Here is a 23,013-nt window from a genome sequence, read left to right on the forward strand (position 1 = left end):
ATCCCTGGTCATTTGTCCAGGAAGAGCGGTGGGGAACCAGCTGAGCAGCGGCAAACAGCAGAGCAGCTAACAGCAGGAGTTTGCCTGGGATCTGTGTTGGTGAGTATCTGAGTGTGTGTTTGTTGTGAGGATCTGAGTGTTGTATCTGAGTGTTTGTTGTGAGGACAGTTTGACCGTGTGTTTGTTTGGTTGGTTGAAAAGGACGGGAATTGGGAGTGCTTTGTTCCAGGTGAGCCTGACCGTATAAAAAGCTAGTCAGCAGCGAACCAGCTGAGCGGCGGGGAACCAGCAGAGCAGCTAACAGCAGGAGTTTGCCTGGGAGTTTGCCTGGGGAGAGCCCACTGAGGCTTACATCTTGCCAGCTTCTCTGAGTAGTTACTGCATCTCCTAAGGAAGCTCGTAGAAGGAAGGTAATATGGATGGGGGGTGTTCAGCTGTTGTGACCTGCACTGGATGTGCTATGATTGTCTTTCTTCCACAGGACAGAAGCGACTTTGTCTGTACAAAGTACAAACTGGTCTCCATATTGGAAGAGAAGGTTCAAGGTCTGGAGCAACAGGTATCGACCCTGTGTTGCATAAGAGAAACTGAAGATTTCCTGGACAGACGTCAGGATATGCTTCTGCGGGCACAAGGTTCTGAAGATTCAGAGCAGGCTGCACAGTGGGGACAGGAGGCCGGTGAAGAAATTTGGCATCATGTGACCTCCAGAAGAAGAAAGGGGAACGTCCATGTACCAGCAACGCAGATGCAGATAAGTAACCATTTTCATGTTCTCTCCATAGATACCAATGCGGAGAGTGGACCAGATGATACGTCTGAGGGAAGGGAGCAGAAGGAGACTCCGCCAGTTGGAAGGCATGAGATGCACTGTCCTAGGGTTGGGGATTCCACGACCACCGCTCCCAAGAGAAGGAGGCGGGTGGTGGTGGTCGGGGACTCTCTCCTCAGGGGGACAGAGTCATCTATCTGCCGCCCCAACCAGGAAAACAGAAGTCTGCTGCTTGCCAGGAGCGAAGATTCACGATGTGACGGAGAGACTGCTGAGACTCATCAAGCCCTCGGATCGCTACCCCTTCCTGCTTCTCCACGTGGGCACCAGTGATACTGCCAAGAATGACCTTGAGCGGATCACTGCAGACTACGTCGCTCTGGGAAGAAGGATAAAGGAGTTGGAGGCCCAATGATGTTCTCGTCCATCCTCCCTGTGGAAGGAAAGGGCCTGGGTAGAGAACATCGAATCATGGAAGTCAACGAATGGCTATGCAGGTGGTGTTGGAGAGAAGGCTTTTGATTCTTTGACCATGGGATGTTGTTCCAAGAAGGAGGAGTGCTAGGCAGAGACGGGCTCCACCTAACGAAGAGAGGGAAGAGCATCTTCGCAAGCAGGCTGGCTAACCTAGTGAGGAGGGCTTTAAACTAGGTTCACCGGGGGAAGGAGACCAAAGCCCTGAGGTAAGTGGGGAAGTGGGATACCGGGAGGAAGCACGAGCAGGAGAGCGTGAAAGGGGAGGGCTCCTGCCTCATATTGAGAAAGAGGGGCGATCAGCAGGTTATCTCAAGTGCCTATACACAAATGCAAAAAGCCTGGGAAACAAGCAGGGAGAACTGGAAGTCCTGGCAAAGTCAAGGAATTATGATGTGACTGCAATAACAGAGACTTGGTGGGATAACTCACATGGCTGGAGTACTGTCATGGACGGATATAAGCTGTTCAGGAAGGACAGGCAGGGCAGAAAAAGTGGGGGAGTTGCACTGTATGTAAGAGAGCCGTATGACTGCTCAGAGCTCCAGTATGGAACTTCAGAAAAACCTGAAAGTCTCTGGATTAAGTTTAGAAGTGTGAGCAACAAGGGTGATGTCGTGGTGGGAGTCTGCTATAGACCACCAGACCAGGGGGATGAGGTGGATGAGGCTTTCTTCCGGAAACTTGCAGAAGCTACTAGATCACACGCCCTGGTTCTCATGGGAGACTTCAATCACCCTGATATCTGCTGGGAGAGCAATACAGCAGTGCACAGACAATCCAGGAAGTTTTTGGAAAGTGTAGGAGACAATTTTCTGGTGCAAGTGCTGGAGGAACCAACTAGGGGCAGAGCTCTTCTTGACCTGCTGCTCACAAACCAGGAAGAATTAGTAGGGGAAGCAAAAGTGGATGGGAACCTGGGAGGCAGTGACCATGAGATGGTCAAGTTCAGTATCCTGACACAAGGAGGAAAGGAAAGCAGCAGAATACGGACTCTGGACTTCAGAAAAGCAGACTTTGACTCCCTCAGGAAACTGATGGGCAAGATCCCCTGGGAGAACAACATGAGGGGGAAACGAGTCCAGGAGAGCTGGATTTATTTTAAAGAATCCTTATTGAGGTTACAGGGACAAATCATCCAGATGTGTAGAAAGAATAGTAAATATGGCAGGTGACCAGCTTGGCTTAACAGTGAAATCCTTGCTGATCTTAAACACAAAAAAGCAGCTTACAAGAAGTGGAAGATTGGACAAATGAGCAGGGATGAGTATAAAAATATTGCTCGGGCATGCAGGAGTGAAATCCAGAAGGCCAAATCGCATCTGGAGTTGCAGCTAGCAAGAGATGTTAAGAGTAACAAGAAGGGTTTCTTCAGGTATGTTGGCAACAAGAAGAAAGTCAAGGAAAGTGTGGACCCCTTACTGAATGAGGGAGGCAACCTAGTGACAGAGGATGTGGAAAAAGCTAATGTACTCAATACTTTTTTTGCCTCTGTCTTCATGAACAAGGTCAGCTCCCAGACTACTGCACTGGGGAGGAGGTGACCAGCCCTCTGTGGAGAAAGAAGTGGTTCGGGACTATTTAGAAAAGCTGGACATGCACAAGTCCATGGGGCCGGATGTGTTGCATCCGAGAGTGCTAAAGGAGTTGGCGGATGTGATTGCGGAGCCATTGTCCATTATCTTTGAAAACTCATGGTGATCCGGGGAAGTCCCGGACGACTGGAAAAAGGCTAATGTAGTGCCCATCTTTAAAAAAGGGAAGGAGGATCCTGGGAACTACAGGCCAGTCAGCCTCACCTCAGTCCCCGGAAAAATCATGGAGCAGTACCTCAAGGAATCAATTCTGAAGCACTTGGAGGAGAGGAAAGTGATCAGGAACAGTCAGCATGGATTCACCAAGGGCAAGTCATGCCTGACGAATCTAATTGCCTTCTATGATGAGATAACTGGTTCTGTGGATGAAGGGAAAGCAGTGGACGTGCTGTTCCTTGACTTTAGCAAAGCTTTTGACACCGTCTCCCACAGTATTCTTGCCAGCAAGTTAAAGAAGTATGGGCTGGATGAATGCACTATAAGGTGTATAGAAAGTTGGCTAGATTGTCGGGCTCAACAGGTAATGATCAATGGCTCCAAGTCTAGTTGGCAGCCAGTATCAAGCAGAGTGCCTCAAGGGTCGGTCCTGGGGCTGGTTTTGTTCAATATCTTCATAAATGATCTGGAGGATGGTGTGGATTGCACTCTCAGCAAGTTTGCAGATGACACTAAACTGGGAGGAGTGGTAGATACGCTGGAGGGTAGGGATAGGATACAAAGGGACCTAGACAAATTAGAGGATTGGGCCAAAAGAAATCTGATGAGGTTCAATAAGGACAAGTGCAGAGTCCTGCACTTAGGACAGAAGAATCCAATGCACCGCTACAGACTAGGGACCGAATGGCTAGGCAGCAGTTCTGCAGAGAAGGACCTAGGGGTGACAGTGGACGAGAAGCTGGATATGAGTCAACAGTGTGCCCTTGTTGCCAAGAAGGCCAATGGCATTTTGGGGTGTATAAGTAGGGGCATTGCCAGCAGATCGAGGGACGTGATCGTTCTCCTCTATTCGACATTGGTGAGGCCTCATCTGGAGTACTGTGTCCAGTTTTGGGCCCCACACTACAAGAAGGATGTGGAAAAATTGGAGAGAGTCCAGCGGAAGGCAACAAAAATGATTAGGGGACTGGAACACATGACTTATGAGGAGAGGCTGAGGAAACTGGGATTGTTTAGTCTACAGAAGAGAAGAATGAGGGGGGATTTGATAGCTGCTTTCAACTACCTGAAAGGTGGTTCCAAAGAGGATGGATCTAGACTATTCTCAGTGGTAGCGGATGACAGGACAAGGAGTAATGGTCTCAAGTTGCAGTGGGGGAGGTTTAGATTGGATATCAGGAAAAACTTTTTCACTAGGAGGGTGGTGAAACACTGGAATGCATTACCTAGGGAGGTGGTGGAATCTCCTTCCTTAGAAGTTTTTAAGGTCAGGCTTGACAAAGCCCTGGCTGGGGTGATTTAATTGGGGATCAGTCCTGCTTTGAGCAGGGGGTTGGACTAGATGACCTCCTGAGGTCCCTTCCAACCCTGATATTCTATGATTCTATGATTCTGCTTGGCTCTGGTGAGGCCCCAGCTTGATCACTGTGTCCAGTTCTGAGCACCACAATTTAGGAAAGATGTGGACAAACTGGAAAGAGTCCAGAGGAGAGCAACAAAAATTATAAAAAGATTTAGAAAACCTGTCCTATGAGGAAAGGTTAAAAAACCCAACCATGTTTATTCTTGAGAAAAGAAGACTGAGGGGACCCGATAAGTCTTCCAATATGTTAAGGGCTGTTATGAAGAGGATGGTGATCGATTGTCCTCCATACCCACTGCAGGGAGGACAAGAAGTAGTGGGCTTAATCCGCAGCAAGGGAGATTTAGGTTGGATATTAGGAAAAATCTTTCTAACTATAAAGGTAGTTAAGCTCTGAAATAGTCTTCCAAGGGTGGTTGTGGAGTCCCTATCATTGGAAGCTCTTAAAAACAAGTTGGACAAACACCTGGTCTAGATTTACTTGGTCCTGCCACAGTGTAGGGGGCTGGATTTGATGATCTCTTAAGGTCTCTTACAGCCCTACATGATTCTATGCTTTACTTGGTGTGTGTCTATGGAATGAAAACTCATTTACAAATAAATGGAAAAATTTGGAACCAGCTGATGCACTTGAAACCCCCTCTTACTTTCAACTTGTATCTTACATGGTAAACTCACCATGACAATTTCCATTGGATACTGGATTGAGCAACGTGTTCTGTTCACACTGAAACAAAAGCAATGAACAATATAAGTACTGGGGGGGACGACTCAGGTCTCATGCCTCCTTTGTTGATTTCCTTACTGAGAAACAGAATTAAGAGTCCAGAAAAAATATCAAAATTGTCTTTCTGTAACTCAGTGTTGTGGATCCATTGTATTTGTGGAATAAAGGAAGCAAGCATTTCCCAGCTATCTCAACCTGTTTACTATTGCAGCTTACTTTCACCTTCTGAGCCAACCACCAACCGGAATCTGGGTTCAGCAGATGTATTATTTTAATGACTCTTCAAAGGATGCTAAACAGGGCTGGTCAAAAGACAGGAAAATAATTTTTTGAAAAATTTCAGTATTTCAAGGTTGTTTCCATTTCACAGGATTCAAAATGGACCCATTTTCTGTAAAATTATGTGCAATATTTTCAATTCAATTCTACTGAAACCATTTTCTAAATTCTTCATTTACCAAAAATATAATTTACTAAAAAGAGTTTTAGATCAACAAAACTGTTAATACTTTTGAAATATAACATTTATGATAAATATTTCAGCAAAAATATCACAGAAAATTTCACAAAAATGGAAAAAATCAATGCTGATAATTTTTTGCGAAAAGTTTTATCTTTTGAAAAAAGGCCAATTTTCTACAAAAAACTGTGCAAAAAATTTCACCCAGTTCCAGTGTTAAGCTCTTTTAAGTACAGAGAACAGACTAAATCCCTGCACCAAGGAACCTCTAAACTAATTTCAGACACAAATCAAATGCATTTCTCTCTATTTAGGTATTTATATGGCTCCTCTCACTACAGTTTTGCAGTACCTTCCCAGTATTAAAAGAAAAAGCATCAGCAACAGTAAAATTCTCTCACTCCCCTAAAACTGGAATAGGTATGAGTGGGTAAACTGGAATTGCAGGATGCCTTTGGTGACACTCCCTAGAACCACAGTCATATGCATTTGTTTTCAAATATTCTATTTATTTTCCCCAAAAATATTAGCAGTGCAGAAAATTAAGCAGAGTTATTACTTTCGGGCCTGATTCTCAACAGTTTTACCAACCTAACTCCCTACTGGTTCCAAATGAGTTGCTCCTGATTTACAGTAGCATGGGAGGAGAATTGGAAACTGAGAGTTCAATTTCCAGAGATGTTGAGCACCTGCAGTAGCCATTGACTACAGCTGAAGAGTGGGTAATCATTTCTTTTGAAAATCAGGCCTTTAAATCCTGATCCAAAGTTCACTAAAGTTAATGGAAGGCATCCCATGGACTTTGGATCAGCGCATTAGCATCTTTCACTGAATCACATAAACAAATATATTAGAGATATTCTTTCAAAATAATAGAAAAAACTAAATATATTTAATCTCCTGAAGTTTAAACTTGAATTTTATTCCATGATAAACAACTAATTTATAGTATAATCTGATTTTTCTACTGCATTATCTAATTAAATGCTATGAAATCTTCTGATGGAATGCACAAGAGAAATGCAAGTAAGTCTCATCATTACTAACGCATGCAGTATAATCTACCTTGTTTAGATCATCATGTGGCTGTGTGCTTGCACTGTCCTTCTGGATTATCCTTATTAGGTCACGATGGAACTTCTTGGCATTCAGAAATACTAGCGGGTTGTTCACTGAAACTATCTTTACCTGTTGTAAAGATTCCTTTGGGATAGAATAAACAAAAGACTTAGTTCCTTAAGATTTAAAAAGGGGAAATTTCTTTAAAAACCCTAGATAATACCAAACAACAATCCTGTGACAAAATTCTGAGTTACCATGGTGCTTTAACAGATTACTAATTTGATCAGTCTTCACACATGATTCTATCTTAAATTGAGGAGGAAATATAAGTAAAATTAAAAGAGTATTTAAAGGTATTTACTGAGTGTCACCTGAAGAATTTCTACCCAGTAGATAAAATTACTGAGCTTTTTGTGCATCTAAAGCTCTAACAGATGAAGAAGTAGGCTGAGCTAATCTGAAGCAAGGTTGAATCATCTGTGAACTGCAGAAGCCATTTCTGATCTTCCCAATATTATCCTCAACTACAGGCATAAAGCTAGAACCACTCTCAACTAGCCAGAATAACACAAGTTAGAGCCAACTCCAAGGGTTCCAAAGTAATATGAGCTTAATTGTGCCTTCCAGACACATCCCTAATGGTATGATAAACAGCTTCCTATTGGGGGTGTTATTGTATGATCGTGTCTAGGACCTAAGAGAATTCTACTTTCAGGAAGCAATTGATGCAAGAACACTGGAGATGTGGAGCAAGGAGTATAGCCTGCATGTCGCACTGTCTCAGTTCTCTCTCTCTCTCTTTATGCTTGCACATAGAACCTTGTGTCAGAAGTGAGTCATCTCCTACAGATAGTCTTAAATTCTGATTTCACCTATTACAAACCAAACCAAGAGAAAACCATAATCATGGCAACATACCAAATTCCTGTCCCTGAGCAGATGGACATGAAATAGAATGTGTTTAGCAACTGTATATTTTTTAGATCACAGGAGGAAAGCTATGAAAAAATGTCAATAGAGCTGGATAAAAAGGAAAACAAAGTAAGAGCAACCACACTATTAGCTGTAATTAGGAAAGACTGCCTCATGCTCCAACAGCCTCTGGACATGTTAACAGCACAGCAGGAGGACCCTGGAAACAACCTAGAAGTGCTTCAAAAATGTTTTCAACCCACAAAAAGAGTCACATACAAAAGGCATCTTTTCAACAGGGGTCATCAAGAATCTGGAGAAACAAAAGATCAGTATATTGCCAGACTGTATGAAATAGCTGACTCATGAAATTACTAAATCTTGAAAGATCTAATTTGTACTAGGTTAGTAATTGGGACAATAGATGCAGGAACTGGAATGAGAATGTTCAGAGAGCCCACTCTAACTCTAGCAAGAATCATAGGTGTGAAAAGCTAGTGAACAAACTTCCGGTAAATTGCAGAGAATAAGTAGAGCAAACACAAAGATAATTCACCAAGTAGCACAGGGAAAGCATGAAATAAACCTACTGTGTACAATGAAAATACACAGCACATTCCCAATAGACCCTGGAACAAAATGGCAATGGACCTTTTCACTGCAAACCACACAAACTACCTAGTTACTGTAGACTACTTTTCAGACCTCTGGGAACTAGTCAAATTGTCAGACAGTACTGCAGCGACCATCATCATAGACAAAGCCATGAAGCGTTTCACATTTCAGCAGGCACAGTATCCCAAATTGTGTAGTTTCAGACAACTAGTCTAGTTTACTTGCAGAGTATTTGTGCAATTTACCCAGGAATGGGAATTCAGTTATATCATTTCACTTCATCACCATATCACAGCCAACTGAACAGAAAAACCTGAAATGGCAGTTAAAAATACTAATACGGCATTAAAGAAAGCTGAAGAAAGGAAAAAATATAGGGCAAGGGATTCTTGAATGGAGAAACACTCCCACAGGAGGCTTTAACAGCAGCCCAGTACAATGCTTGATGTTCAGACGAACACGTACCCTGGTCCCTATCATCCCAGCATTACTATAACTGGCAGCAGTGGATGGTGTAACATACGAAGAGGAAAAGAGACCTGCAAAGGCCAAAACCTACTCTGACTGAGAAGCTAATGTCATGTACTTCTTGTACACAGTAGGTTGCAGTGCTGCTACTAGCAGATCAGGCTTCTGTATCAGATATGCCAACTACAGAGCTTCTTTCTCAGAGAGAGAGAGACACACACACACCAGAGATATGTCTTTCATAAGATCCTTTAATGCTTTCCCAACATGGCTGAGGTTAGCTTAAATAAGGAGAGGTTACTTGAGTTCTTCAAGGTGTTTTGTCCCTATGGATGCTCCACCATAGAAGGTCCACACGTCCATGCACTCTTGACCAGAGACTGCAACCAGGGCACATAGGGAGGCCCGGGCATGCTGCCAGTCAGTTCCTTCTCAATTGCAAAGCCTAACAGTTCAGAAGAAGGGAAGGAGGGCAGAAGGTAAAGCACCCATAGGGATAAAACATCTTGAAGAACTAAAGTTTCTGTAATGTAAGTAGCCTCTCCTTCTCTGAGTATATGTCCCTAAGGAGGCTCCACCATAGGAGACCCCCAAGCAGTAACTCAATGAGGAAGAGGGTGCTGAGGAAGTAAGTCCAGGTCAGTTCAAAGGACTGCATTACCAAAGCCAGTATCATCTCTGGAAGCAGGTAAGATGGCATAGTGTTTGGCAAAGGTATGGATAGAAGACTAACAAATCTCTGCTATCGGAATGTCTTTCAGTAGAGCTATAGATGGAGTCTGAGCTCTAGAATTTACTGTCACTCATGAGAGGGCTGTACCCATGCATTCTCATAACAGGTCCTGATGCAACCTGAAACCCGCTCAGACAGTCTTTGTGTGGAAATCAGTTGGCTGTTCATCCTATCCACAATCATCACAAACAGTCTAAGAGAGGCATGGAATAGTTTAGTCCTGTCCAGGTACAAGGCAAGGACCTTCCTGACATCCAGAAATGAAGGCTTGATTCTTCTCTGGAGGCATGAGGTTTTGGGTAGAAAACTGGTAGGTGAATTTCCTGGTTCAGGTTATGTTCTGAGGAGCCCTTTGGGAGAAAATGAGGATGGAGATGTAATATAACCTTGTTTTTGTATAAGGTGGTGTATGGTAGGTCCACCATAAGCACTCCCAGCTTCCTCATTCACTTTGCTGGGGTGTTGGCAATTAGAAAAGAAATTTTGAAGGAGAGATGGAGGATGGTTCACTATAGGTTCCTCAGGGCATTCAAAACCAGGTTGAGGTACCACTGGGGAACTGGTTGTTGAACAGGAAGAAATAAGTTGCACAGGCCCTTAAGAAATTTGGCTATTGTAGAATGGGCAAAGACTAAGCAGCCCTGGCTGGATGAGTGAAAGGCTGTGATGGCAGCCAGATGTACTCTGATAGAGCTCATTGAGAGACCCTGTATTTAACTCAAAGACTCATAGTCTTTAAGGCCAGAAAGGATTATCATAATCATCTAGTCTAGTCATAATCACACGGCAGGCCACAAAACCTCACCCACCCACTCCTCTAATAGACCCTTACCCTTGACTGAGTTACTGAAGTCCTCAAATCATGGTTAAAAGACTTCAGGTTACAGAGAATTCACCATTTACACTAATTTAAACCTGAAAGTGATCCATACCCCATGCTGCAGAAGAAAGAAAGAAAAAAACCCAAACCCTGGGTCTCTGAAGTCTGAGCCAGGGGAAAATTCCTTCCTGACTCCAAATAATTAACAGGTAGATCAGGATCTTGGAAAGCAGAACTTCTGATGCTTGAGAAGATGGGAAAGACCACCAGGACTGGAAGAACTTCCACTTTTGTAGGTCAGTCTTGAGAGTACTGGGCGTTATACTGGATATGGGGAAAAAGGTCAATTCCATGCTTGAGAGCTACTGACGAGCCATGCTCTCAGATTTACTGAGGAGAAGTTAGAATGAACAAGTAACCCTGAACTCTGTATCAACAAATCCTTTGTGATAGGAATTCTGAGGGGTATTACCTCTGAGTAGTGGATGTGGTTTGAGTACCACACTTGCCTCAGCCAAGCAGGTGCTATGATAATAACTCTCGCTCCTTCTCGATGCAGCTTGAGAAGGCTCTTGAGCATTAATGGTATAGGTGGGTATGCATAAAGAAGGATAATGGTCTAGAGAACCATGGCCGTGACCTCCCTTAGAGCAGAACAGGTAACATTTTGCATTGTTCAGGGTGTCAAAGAGCTCTACTCCAGTATACTCTGGCAGATGCTGCAGAAGACAGTCCTTGAGATCCCATTTGTGATCCTGCCAAAAGTGTCTGCTCAGGGAGTCTGCACTTGTACTCTGGAAGCCTGGTAGACTGCTGACATTTCTATCTGATGAGCGATTCACCAAAGCCACAGCCTTAGCAACTCTGCACATAAGGCCTGGGAACTTGCTCTGTCTTGTCAGCTGATATAATACATTGCTGTCCTGTTGTCTAGAATTACTGTGACTAAGAGACCTTGTATAGCACAAAGTAAGTGTTGGCAAGCATATGAGATTGCACAGTGATATGTTTGGATAGGCTGTTTGTTTGAAGTATATGCTGTTCTTACTCATGTCTGGAGGCATCTAAGAGGCATCTTCGCATGGAGAGTCATATACATAGAGGCCAACATGTGGCCCAAAATATTAGGCAAGTCCTCCCTGTTGTTTGCAGACTGCACTGTAAATTTGAGATTAGGGTGGATAGCGTGAAGAACCTCTCCTAGGGTAGGCAGGTTCTTGCTATTGTGGAGTCTAGAGTAGCTCCTGTAAAGTCTATTCTCTGAACTGAAGATGGTATGGGGTTTCTTTGTGGTTGATAAGGAGGCCCAGAAACTGGAATAAAATTAATGCTCTGGATGTTGCCTCCTGGGCCTCTTGGATGACAGACTATGACAAAGTGGGAATTTTATGTAATATTTTTATGACACCTGTGTGTTCCTCAATTTTCCCTATATTCATAGATTCATAGATATTTAGGTCAGAAGGGACCATTATGATCATCTAGTCTGACCTCCTGCACAATGCAGGCCACAGAATTTCACCCACCACTCCTAAAAAAGACCTCACACCTATATCTGTGCTATTGAAGTCCTCAAATTGTAGTTTGAAGACCTCAAGGAGCAGAGAATCCTCCAGCAAGTGACCCGTGCCCCATGCTACAGAGGAAGGCGAAAAACCTCCAGGGCCTTCCAATCTGCCCTGGAGGAAAATTCCTTCCCGACCCCAAATATGGCGATCAGCTAAACCCTGAGCATATGGGCAAGATTCATCAGCCAGATACTACAGAAAATTCTTTCCCGGGTAACTTGGATCTTACCCCATCTAAAAACCCATCACAGGCCATTGGGCCTATTTACCATGAATATTTAATTACCAAAACCATGTTATCCCATCATACCATCTCCTCCATAAACTTATCGAGTTTAATCTTAAAGCAAGATAGATCTTTTGCCCCCACTACTTCCCTCAGAAGGCTATTCCAAAACTTCACTCCTCTGATGGTTAGAAACCTTCGTCTAATTTCTAATCTAAATTTCCTAGTGGCCAGTTTATATCCATTTGTTCTTGTGTCCACATTGGTACTGAGTTTAAATAATTCCTCTCCCTCTCTGGTATTTATCCCTCTGATATATTTATAGAGAGCAATCATATCTCCCCTCAACCTTCTTTTAGTTAGGCTAAACAAGCCAAGCTCCCTGAGTCTCCTTTCATAAGACAAGTTTTCCATTCCTCGGATCATCCTAGTAGCCCTTCTCTGTACCTGTTCCAGTTTGAATTCATCCTTCTTAAACATGGGAGACCAGAACTGCACACAGTATTCCAGGTGAGGTCTCACCAGTGCCTTATATAACGGTACTAAAACCTCCTTATCCCTACTGGAAATACCTCTCCTGATGCATCCCAAGACGACATTAGCTTTTTTCACAGCCATATCACATTGGCAGCTCATAGTCATCCTATGATCAACCAATACTCCAAGGTCCTTTTCCTCCTCCGTTACTTCTAGTTGATGCGTCCCTAGCTTATAACTAAAATTCTTGTTATTAATCCCTAAATGCATGACCTTACACTTCTCACTATTAAATTTCATCCTATTCCTATTACTCCAGTTTACAAGGTCATCCAGATCCTCCTGTAGGGTATCCCTGTCCTTCTCTAAATTAGCAATACCTCCCAGCTTTGTATCATCTGCAAACTTTATTAGCACACTCCCACTTTTTGTGCCCAGGTCAGTAATAAAAAGATTAAATAAAAGATTATATGCTGCATTATTACCCAGTGAGTGGAAAAGGACTGTTTGTTCTCAGCGCAGGCGAAGAGAGATAGGTATGAATGTCATTTAGCTGTCTGAGCTGGGACGGGTCATTAAAAAGAAACAGCCGAGGTTGACCCCATATCAATGGAGAATCCAAGAAAACAACAGAAAACCCAAACACCAGGACACTGACACCTAGCAACCAACGAATCACAGGGAGAGAGGTTTCTCTACCCCACAGCAGGAAAACTGAGCTGTATTTTCCAGCTTGAAAACAAAGGACTGGGAAGGTCTTGGTTGGGGGATAAGCGTTGGCTGCTGGAAGGTGTTGGGGACTCTCACCTGGGATCTGACCAAGAAGGTCAGATTGAGAGACAGACACAGCTTGAACAATGGGGTTCACTACAGCTTGGTTTGGCTCTGGGCTAACCAAATTGGTCTATGCTTTAATATTCATTTGCTAACCTAAGGACGTCCTATGATGTGTTCCAGCTGACTATTAAACCCTACCATTTTGTCGATGCTGTTTGTGTCACTGCAAATGCTTGGTGAGCTGCATTAATCCCTGAAGAGTGCATAAGTCTCTACCAGGAATCTATCGCGGTTGGACTCACTGAACAGAGTTCACCATGTTAAGCAGGAGTGCTGAAGCCCCAGAAGTTCAGTCTCAGAAAGTAGAGAGGCCATGTGGCTTAACCTGGAGAAAGAGTGAGATCACTTGAGGTCTGGCACACTGAAGTGGTTCCTCCAAGAAACTGCCCCAAAGCTAGGGGAGTAGCACCAATCTTGTGGATCCATGACACAGGTCCCTGAGAAGCCAGTCACCAGATATGGGAAAAATCTATATTCCCTACTGACATAGATGGGCTGCTGAGAGACTCTTTGTGAACATTCTTGGGGAAATGGAGAGGCCGAAAGGAAGAACCTGATACAGATAAAAGAAAAGGAGAGCTACTGCTTATGCTCAAATAAATTTGTTAGTCTCTAAGGTGCCACAAGTACTCCTTTTCTTTTTGCGAATACAGACTAACATCGCTGCTACTCTGAAACTTGATATAGATAGTGATCTTCCCATACCACAAATCTTAGGAAATGCTTGTGTGACACATGGATGGCTACATGGAAGAGGTGTCCTGCAGATTGAGGATAGGGAACCAGTCTCCTGGATCTAAGGATGGAATTATGATGGCTAGTGTCACCATTCTGAAGTGTTGTACTAGGACGCAGTTGTGCTGGTTCCAGAGATCAAGGATTGGTTTCCACCATTCTCCTTTCTGGAGAACCAGGAAGTAATTGGAATAGAACCCTCTTCCGATGAACTCCTGAAGGGGTTCTGAGTCTTAGGAAAAGTGTACTGATGGTAGCAGAATGGTCTCGATATTTGAGCGGTTTGGGATCTCCTAAACTGTCTTCTCATTGCAGGCACATAAATTCCCAGTAATAGCAGCATTGCCCTGGAATCCTTGACTGTGTGGACAGAGGAGTCTATATGCTCGCTAAAGACCTTAGGTCATTCAAATAGGAGATGTTCCGCCGTGTTATGACCTTCTCTTGGAAGTCCTGAGGATTGGAACCAGAATGCTCTCCTGGAAGGTTTTGAAATCTTTTGCATAGGAGGGTACTGGTGGTATTACCACTTCATCTGGAAACGAAGAGGACCTTCCAGAAGGTGAAATCTCCTCTGTCAGAGACTCCAGTTCCTCTTGTATATCTTCCAGTACTGGAGAAGTGTTGGGTACTAAGCTCCACAGTGCTGATGTATGCTGTACAATAGGATGGTTTGTAGAAGCCGGTCGCTGGTACAGTACTGGTGGGTACTGGTGCTTTCTCTTAGATATCTGATGAAGCTGGTTGCCATAGTGGCCTCACGGGTCCAGTAACTGAAGGGGATAACGGAAAGAACCCCAATGACAATCAATCTCTGGGCCTATGATATCTGGTGGGTTCCCCAGGCTTATCTTCATGCAAAGGGCTCACGGGGGTAGTGGAATCCATGTACAGAAATCTGAGTCTGTGCAGTCTTTCCCTGAAATAAAGAGGGCGGGGGGGAGCTCCAATGTCCCTATTGGTACTGAAGACTGGAGGTTTAAATCCGTCCCAACGTGCTGCTTTTGTAGCAGTAGCATGGAGATGGTACTGGCAGATCCCTCCATAATTGGTGATTCAGGTTCATCAGCAATGAGACCCTCTGAAGAAAGAAACCTGGAAAGATGTTGAGAGCTCTGATGTCTTCACCCAAAGTTAGAGTCAGTATGAGGTGGTGAGATAGAGGCTTCCGCATTACAAGATTATTATAGTGTCCTGTCTCTTTCAGAGGTACTACAAAATACCAATACTGGCATGAATGGTAGCCCTGTGTGTCTCACTATGCTGCCAGGGAGCAGATGGTGCCACTGCACTAGCTGCTCTTTTGGTAGGCACATTCAAGTGGAGCTTCTTTCTCAGTACCAACACCTCAGTACCAAACTCACTCAGAGCCTCTACTGTACCCTTACGGGGACGAGAGGTCTCCCGAGAGTGGGTCATGTGCGATGATCTACCCCATTCTTTATTTCCAAGTTGGGAGAGGTATATTTCCTCTTTTCTGAAGTCTTATTGTCCAGAGCTGCAGATGAAGCAGCAACAGTGACCTGGGCTGTCTTTGACATAGATGTCAATGTACAGAGTAAGAGGGCCTCCAGGAGCTAAGGCACGGTCCATTAGTATAAGCTTAAGTCTATCCTATCTGCCTTCTTGGCTCTACCCTTCAAACACAGATAGACCCCTCAAACACGGACAGAGAAAGGACCTGTGGCAACTCTTATCGGTCTTAAACCCTGAGGTCTTGGGCACAATTATGCTCCAACACAAAAAATCGGAGAAGAGGAAGGAGCTTGACCCCCCCTTGACCAACACAAAATAAAGGGAAATAAAGGTATAATGAAATTAATTAAAAGAACAAAATTACTAAAACAAATAAGTAAAACAACAATTCACAAGTTAAGGTGGGATGCTGAATACAGCAGGCAGTAGAACTCTCCATCTCATGCTACAGGCAGTTGAGAACAGAGTGGTGATGGGCTCGTGCCTTCCTATATTCCCTCGTTTAGAGCAGGCACTGCTTTGTGCGGGAGCAGGCCTGCGAATACTACTTTGCAATCTCTGTTTGAGAGCACACAGGGATATGTACTTGAAGAAGAAGGTATGTTATACACAGCACCACTTAGAGACTGAACAGTATGGTACAGCTTAGTATTCCATTACATCTGTCCCTTTAAGTTCTACATTCCTACCATTTATAAAATTTACACTATCATGCTGTCTTTGAAGTTCAATATGGATCAGTCTGTTAGTCTCTGAATCATACTGCTTATCTAGTTACATGACCCAAACGCATCACAGCTTGATCGTCTGACTGTCCACTAGTTGCACTGACTGGCTGCTGTTGGTATGGAATCTCTAAGTCGTCGTCGTCTTGTTCCACATCCACCATCTATAGAGTTTGCTCTGTTGATTGTTCTTTTTGAGGGACATGCCACAGATGTTGAAGGTTTCTACTGAACTCTCCAAGTCTGTTGTTCTCAATAGCATAGGATATTGGCAATGAATTATTTTTCTTTACTACAGCTGTAGTTGTCTATCCTTTTTCTCCATCCAATTTGACACAAACACAGTCACCAGATTCTGGGCCCAGCAGTTCTCAAACTGAGTGAGGCCTGTTGTAAAAGTATACATAATTCTTTAAAAAGAAAAGGAGTACTTGTGGCACCTTAGAGACTAACCAATTTATTTGAGCTTAAGCTTTCGTGAGCTCCAGCTCACTTCATCGGATACATTCAGTGGAAAATACAGTGAGGAGATTTATATACACACAGAACATGAAAAAATGCAGGTGTACTTTTCTGACGCTGGTCTCCATGAGTCCATAGCATCCACATCCTTTACATAATTTTTGAGCTCATGAGTAATTGAGTACAATACTAAGCTCCATGAGAGAGTGTCTGCTACTATTAGATTTCTCCCAGAAACGTATTTAGCAATTGTATTAAACTGAATTGACCTTTTCAATATATGGTGGCATCTCAACAGCACTTAATCCAGTTCTTTTCTGCTGATCACTGGTTTATGATCTAAGTGTAAATTAATCCAATCTGCACAGATATCTGTAAAAGTTCTCATATGCCCATACGTTTGCTAGGCACTCCTTTTCAATCTGTGCACATAGTTTTTCTGCTTCTGTTTAGTGTGTGTGAGCAACTTTCAACTGGCTTCCACCCAGATCCATGTTGTTGCAACAATACACCACCTAGGCCATAGCTGCTTGCATCAACCTTGGCCACTGTGGGTTTGTTCACATCATAATACTTGAGAATCAGATAATGTTGAGATAATTTCCTTAATGATCTCTCACTCTCACATATTGGGAGACAGACAAGTCCTCGCTTACAGACAGGCCCCCAACCTGAAGCAAATACTCACCAGCAACCACACACCACACAACAAAAACATTAACCCAGGAACCTATCCTTACAACAAAGCCCAATGCCAACTCTGTCCACATATTTATTCAAGTGAGACCATCATAGGACCTAATCACATTAGCCATGCCATCAGGGGCTCGTTCACCTGCACATCTACCAATGTGATATATGCCATCATGTGCCAGCAATGCTCCTCTGCCACGTACATTGGCCAAACCAGACAGTCTCTACGCAAAAGAATAAATGGACACAAATCTGACATCAGGAATCATAAACCGGTAGGAGAACACTTCAACCTCTCTGGCCACTCAGTAAAAGACTTAAGGGTGGCAATTTTGCAACAGAAAAGCTTCAAAAACAGACTCCAACGAGAAACTGCTGAGCTTGAATTAATATGCAAACTAGATACTATTAACTTGGGTTTGATAGAGACTGGGAGTGGCTGGGTCATTACACATATTGAATCTATTTCCCCATGTTCTCACACCTTCTTGTCAACTGTCTAAATGGGCCGTCTTGATTATCACTACAAAAGTTTTTTTCTCCTCCTGATAATAGCTAATCTTAATTAATTAGACTCTTACAGTTTGTATGGCAATTTCCACCTTCTCTGTATGTATATATACATATATCTTCTTACTATATGTTCCATTCTACGCATCCAATGAAGTGGGCTGTAGCCCACGAAAGCCTATGCTCTAATAAATTTGTTAGTCTCTAAGGTGCCACAAGTACTCCTGTTCTTTTTGCGGATACAGACTAACACGGCTTCTACTCTGAAACTTAAGAATGGCTGAGGTTAGCTTAAATAAGATATGTTACACACAGCACTACCTAGTGGCTGAACAGTATAATACATTTTAGCATTTCATTATAGCCAAAACCCTCCCAGTCCAAGAATACCAACCAGAAGACCCTGTCAAAATCAAACTTTTCCTCAGGACATGGTTGAGGGGAACTGTGACAAATTCAGATCTGGTTTAGTTCTATCTGCATTCTGGATGCATTTCAAAATTTGATCTCTATCATTCTGAGAAAAACTGAGATCCTTTACAATGTATCCTTCCCGAGGAAAGAAAACTGTTTGAAGCAGCCTATTCACTAGTTTCCTAAGGACATCCACAGCTGCTGCATCCATTACTCAGCACCAGATACATTTTGGCAAGAGTTTGATCTTAACAGTGTCTGTGATGTGACATGTTTCACATATGTTTTTTGAGAAGCATTCTCTCAATCTTTTTTCCATATTGAAGTTTCTGTTTGCTTATTGATGGAATAATCCCTATAAATCCACAGTACCTTGATAGTATGACAGCTGATTAAATTTGCATATTTTCATGTTTAAGTATCCTGTTTATCTCTAAGTTGTCATTTTCAAGGGGAGCCTCAACAACTCCAGCATTCACACATTTAAAAACTCACTGTAAACAACTGCAACCCAGCAGTTCTAAATTAAGTTAAAAGGCATGTGCCAAGGCAGATTTCTTAATCTTGAAAATGTTTTTCCTTTTTGTTTTTTGCAATAAAATCTTGAGAACTCTGCTTCCTTACTAAAACTTTATTCCCTCCACTGTGTGTATGCTAGTTTGTTGTTGTATGTTCTCAGGAATTGATCTTTCTTGGTGATTTAGGAAAAAAGAGAGCTAAAGCAGAGACTTGGAGAAAAGAGGAGATATAAGGAATTTTTAAAAATATTTTTCAAGAGAAAGAAATATAGATCAAATTTTGGGTCATGTAACTCTAACAAAGTTCCTTTACCTTTTTTTTCTTAATACTGAAATTTGATCTAATAATCAACAACTGGGACAGGTGTCACACCATTGTTTTTAATTAGTGTTTTAGAATCCTCCTCCCTCTCGCTTACCATTGTTTTCAGCCTTGTCACTCAAAATGTTTCAGCGTGCCAAATAGTAAATCCTCTTGGGCAAACTCTCAACTTTTTAGTCCAAGATAACCCAGATTCAAGACATAATTCAGATATCAAAAAATGAATGATTTGAATGGGAGAGTCTCACTAATGAGGTAAAAAGAAAAGGAGGACTTGTGGCACCTTAGAGACTAACCAATTTATTTGAGCATAAGCTTTCATGAGCTACAGCTCACTTTATCAGATGCATTCAGGTACGGATGTGGGTACCTGCATGAAAGACCCCCTAAGCTTATTTTTACCAGCTTAGGTTAAAACTTCCCCAAGGTACAAACTTTTACCTTTTGTCCTTGGACCTTATGCTGCCACCACCAGTGTTACACAAAGAACAGGGAAAGAGCCCACTTGGAAACATCTTTCCCCTCAAAATATTTTCCACTGAATGCATCTGATGAAGTGAGCTGTAGCTCAAGAAAGCTTATGCTCAAATAAATTGGTTAGTCTCTAAGGTGCCATAAGCCCTCCTTTTCTTTTTGCGGATACAGACTAACATGGCTGCTACTCTGAAACTAATGAGGTAATAACTGTCAGGCATGTTGCTAACTGAACTATTAAGAAGACTGGATGGATGCATACTTGAAAAGTCATGTGGACACAGCAGAAACTGTGAGAGGCAGAATGGTTTATTAGATATGGCATTGGACTAGGAATCTGGAGAGGTGGGCTCTGTTTCTAGCACAGCCACTAACGTGCTGTTTGATTTTGGGCATGTCACTGCACCCATAGGTGCTCAAACTGGAGAAGCGAGGGGGAGGGGAGTGCTGCCACATCCTCTGGCTTGAAGTGGTTTCCATTATATACAGGCTTTACAGTTTGGATCAATGGCTCGAAGCACTGACACAATAAAAACTGTTATAGAACCCCTGACTGCACCTCTGTTTCCCATCTAACTTTTGGTCTGTCTGTCTGTTTGAGCAGGGTGTTTCTGATTTTGTATGTGTAGAGTACCTGGCACAATGGAGCCCTGATCTCACCTGGAACCCACAGGAACTATTGTAATACAAAGTAATCATAACTATAATGGAAAATAAGCAAAAAATTTGCAATCTGTGATTGGGAGGATAAAAGACAGGTGAGAATGCAAGTTCAGAAAACAGTCTCTTGAGGTAGGATCATTCCATCTACTTCTCAAGTGCATCCTGACCAAGGTGATCTTGGCTGAGAGGTGTTTAAAGTGGTCTGTGCCAGCTCCATGCAACCCACCTCCCTTTTCCCACCACATGTGGGTGCACTGTGAAAAATCAGGCTCAGGATGAGCAGATGGGACTGAATCATGGCTGGGAAGGGGCACATGCACATACAGAGTGCCAAAGGGTTGCAGAGAAATAGAAAATCAAACAGAAGGAAAGAGACAAGTAGTAACTGTTTGGAAACCACTGGTCACTAGTAGATCCCCCCAAACCTGTGGGACTCAGGCAGCTTTTCCCATGAGAGACAAACTCCAACAGAAGATGAGCTTCCATAAATTGAAATTTACAGAATTTCATATCCATGGAACCAAAGATAACCATTGACTAGAACCCTTAATTTTTTACATAAACTTTATATTCTTCATACATAATAGAAACCCATAAAGAGACCCAAAGCACGAGATCTCCATGGCATATATTTCCACTGGTTTTAAAAATGGCCATGTAATTGTAATTTTTTGAGTGCACTTACTCTTATAACCTTTGTAACAAACTATGGGAGATAAAAAATATATAGATTAATAAGGGACAGAAGAATCGAGGAAGAGTACACTTACACAATCAGCTTCTGTTTTGAATTCACATTCCACTTCTTTCATATTTTTCAAACTCAGTGTCTTTGCTCTGTAAGCAATACAGGGAGAAAAGCTGTAAAGCAGATCATCAGTAATCTTGAATATGGGTAGGTAGAGATACAGGCCTAAAATATAACATAGAGAGCTACAGTGTTCTAACAATAGAATTGCTATATATATTTTCGCATGTTTAAAGTACATTTCATATTGTAATCACTCTATAAAAATCAGGACAGCCAGTTACTAGGAAAAATATCCTTCAGGTGTACAAATGCTAGATGGGCTTAGGTTGGTTCTGTAGCCTCTTTAAATTCTGAAAAGTTGTTATAGTATATTACTTTAAATTGAAAAGTAAAAGTACAGAAATCTTAAAATAAGAAAAATGGGACTTTTTTGAAAAATAATAATCTTCAATTATGTAAATGTTACTCCTGTTATGCCTCTGATACTATATTAATAGGCACTGACTCCAAGGGTGCTTTGGGGCTGGAGCACCCCCAGAAAAAAAATAGTGGGTGCTCAGCACCCACTGGTGGTGCCCTCCTTCCCAGTAGCGTAGCTAGGCCCTCACCGACCCCAAGTGGCGCCTTTTTAATTCTTTGGCGCCTTTTACAGTGTGAAGGAGCCAGTGAAGGACCCCACGCGAAAGTGCTGCTGAAGACCCAGAGCACCGCTGGGTGAGTACCAGGGGGAGGTGCCTTTTTTTTTTTTAATCTCCGCTCCCCCTGTTTTTTCCACCTGGCTAAGCCACTGCTCCGCCTCCTGCCAGCAGCGGGCCCTGCCGATCAGCGCGTCCCCTCCTCCACAGTGTCTCCAGCCTGCCCGCTGCAGAACAGCTGTTCAGCGATGTGCACGAGGTGCTGGAGGGGCAGGACAGGAGGCAGTAAGAAGGGGGGGGAGGCCGAACATGGTGGGAAGCAGTGGCGTGGGAGTGGAGCGGGGACAGGAAGAGGTGGGGTGGGGGGCCCAGGGCAAGTGCCCCAGATGCCAGGGAGTGGAAGGGGCGGGGAGGCCAGGAGTGGAAGGGACAGGACCAGCTCCTTCCGGCCACTCAGAGACTGCTCTGCAGTGTGGCGGGCTGGGGCTGCCTGAGAGGGCCTGGCTGGGGAAGTGGCTTCCACGCACTGCCCAGCTTCAGGTGCCTGTGGGGTGAGCGAGCTAGAGACTCCCTCCCCACAGCACGTTTCTGGCTCACTCAGCAGTGGTTCCCGGCAGCCGAGCCCAGGCAGGGAACAGAAGCTGCCTCCCCAACCAGGCTCTCTCAGGCAGCTGCGGGCTGCAGAGCAGTGACCAGGAGGAGCCAGCATTAGAAGCGGCTCCCTCCTGCTCCCCCCCGGGCTCCTGCCTGCCGTGGGGGAGGAGAGGGGCTAGGTGCAGTGGGAGGACAGAGTGTTCCTCCTACAGGTAATGTGGGTTGGGAGAGAGTGGTGGCCCCAGGGCGAGGTTGGCAGGTGGGGGGACACGTGACCTCCCCTTTAGATCATGCCCCGGCCAGCATGGGAGGCACCAGTCGTCCCTCAGGGCTCGGGGACCTTCTGCCTTTCATCATCCTTATTACAATGATGATCACATGGGACCTGATTCAAAAGACTCCCATTGACTTCAGTTGGTGTTGGTTCAGACTTATGGCCAAACTTTGGGCCAAATTCCCCCCTGTGGAAAACCAAACACCCAGTCACAAGATACAACTGAAATCAGAATTTGGCCTTTTCCTTACTAACAGGACTTTCCAAACATGTACATTTTGTTCATTAATAAGTAATTTCTAGCTGTTATGCAGTGCTGGTCATCAGTGGATCTCAAACAGGAGGCTGCCAAAACTGCACTGATTAATTCAATCAGAAGTCATCTACTGTAATTATAATCACTGAGCATTTTTATCCTATTTTCACCCTAATCCTGCATCATGCAAATCATTCTGGAAGGACAGACCCCATACCCAGCAGGAGCCCCATTAGTTCAACATGC

General features: G+C 43.6%; 1 protein-coding gene across 3 annotated transcripts in view; it reads right to left on the minus strand.

The window, feature by feature from the left end:
• SLC26A7 (solute carrier family 26 member 7) overlaps positions 1-23,013 on the minus strand; it is a 795,743-nt gene that overhangs the window by 684,295 nt on the left and 88,435 nt on the right. For all 3 annotated transcript variants that reach the window (XR_013635291.1, XM_078851484.1, XM_073330600.2), the window contains 3 exons: positions 21,028-21,094; positions 6,613-6,750; positions 5,039-5,087 (listed from right to left, as the gene is read on the minus strand). Coding sequence is in view for 2 of the 3 variants with exons in the window: in XM_078851484.1 (XP_078707610.1) it covers positions 5,039-5,087; positions 6,613-6,750; positions 21,028-21,094 (254 nt within the window). In the remaining variant the exon portion in view is untranslated. The remainder of the gene's footprint in view (positions 1-5,038; positions 5,088-6,612; positions 6,751-21,027; positions 21,095-23,013) is intronic.

Source organism: Lepidochelys kempii, chromosome 2 (genome assembly GCF_965140285.1).
Source record: "Lepidochelys kempii isolate rLepKem1 chromosome 2, rLepKem1.hap1, whole genome shotgun sequence".
NCBI lineage: Eukaryota > Metazoa > Chordata > Testudines > Cheloniidae > Lepidochelys > Lepidochelys kempii.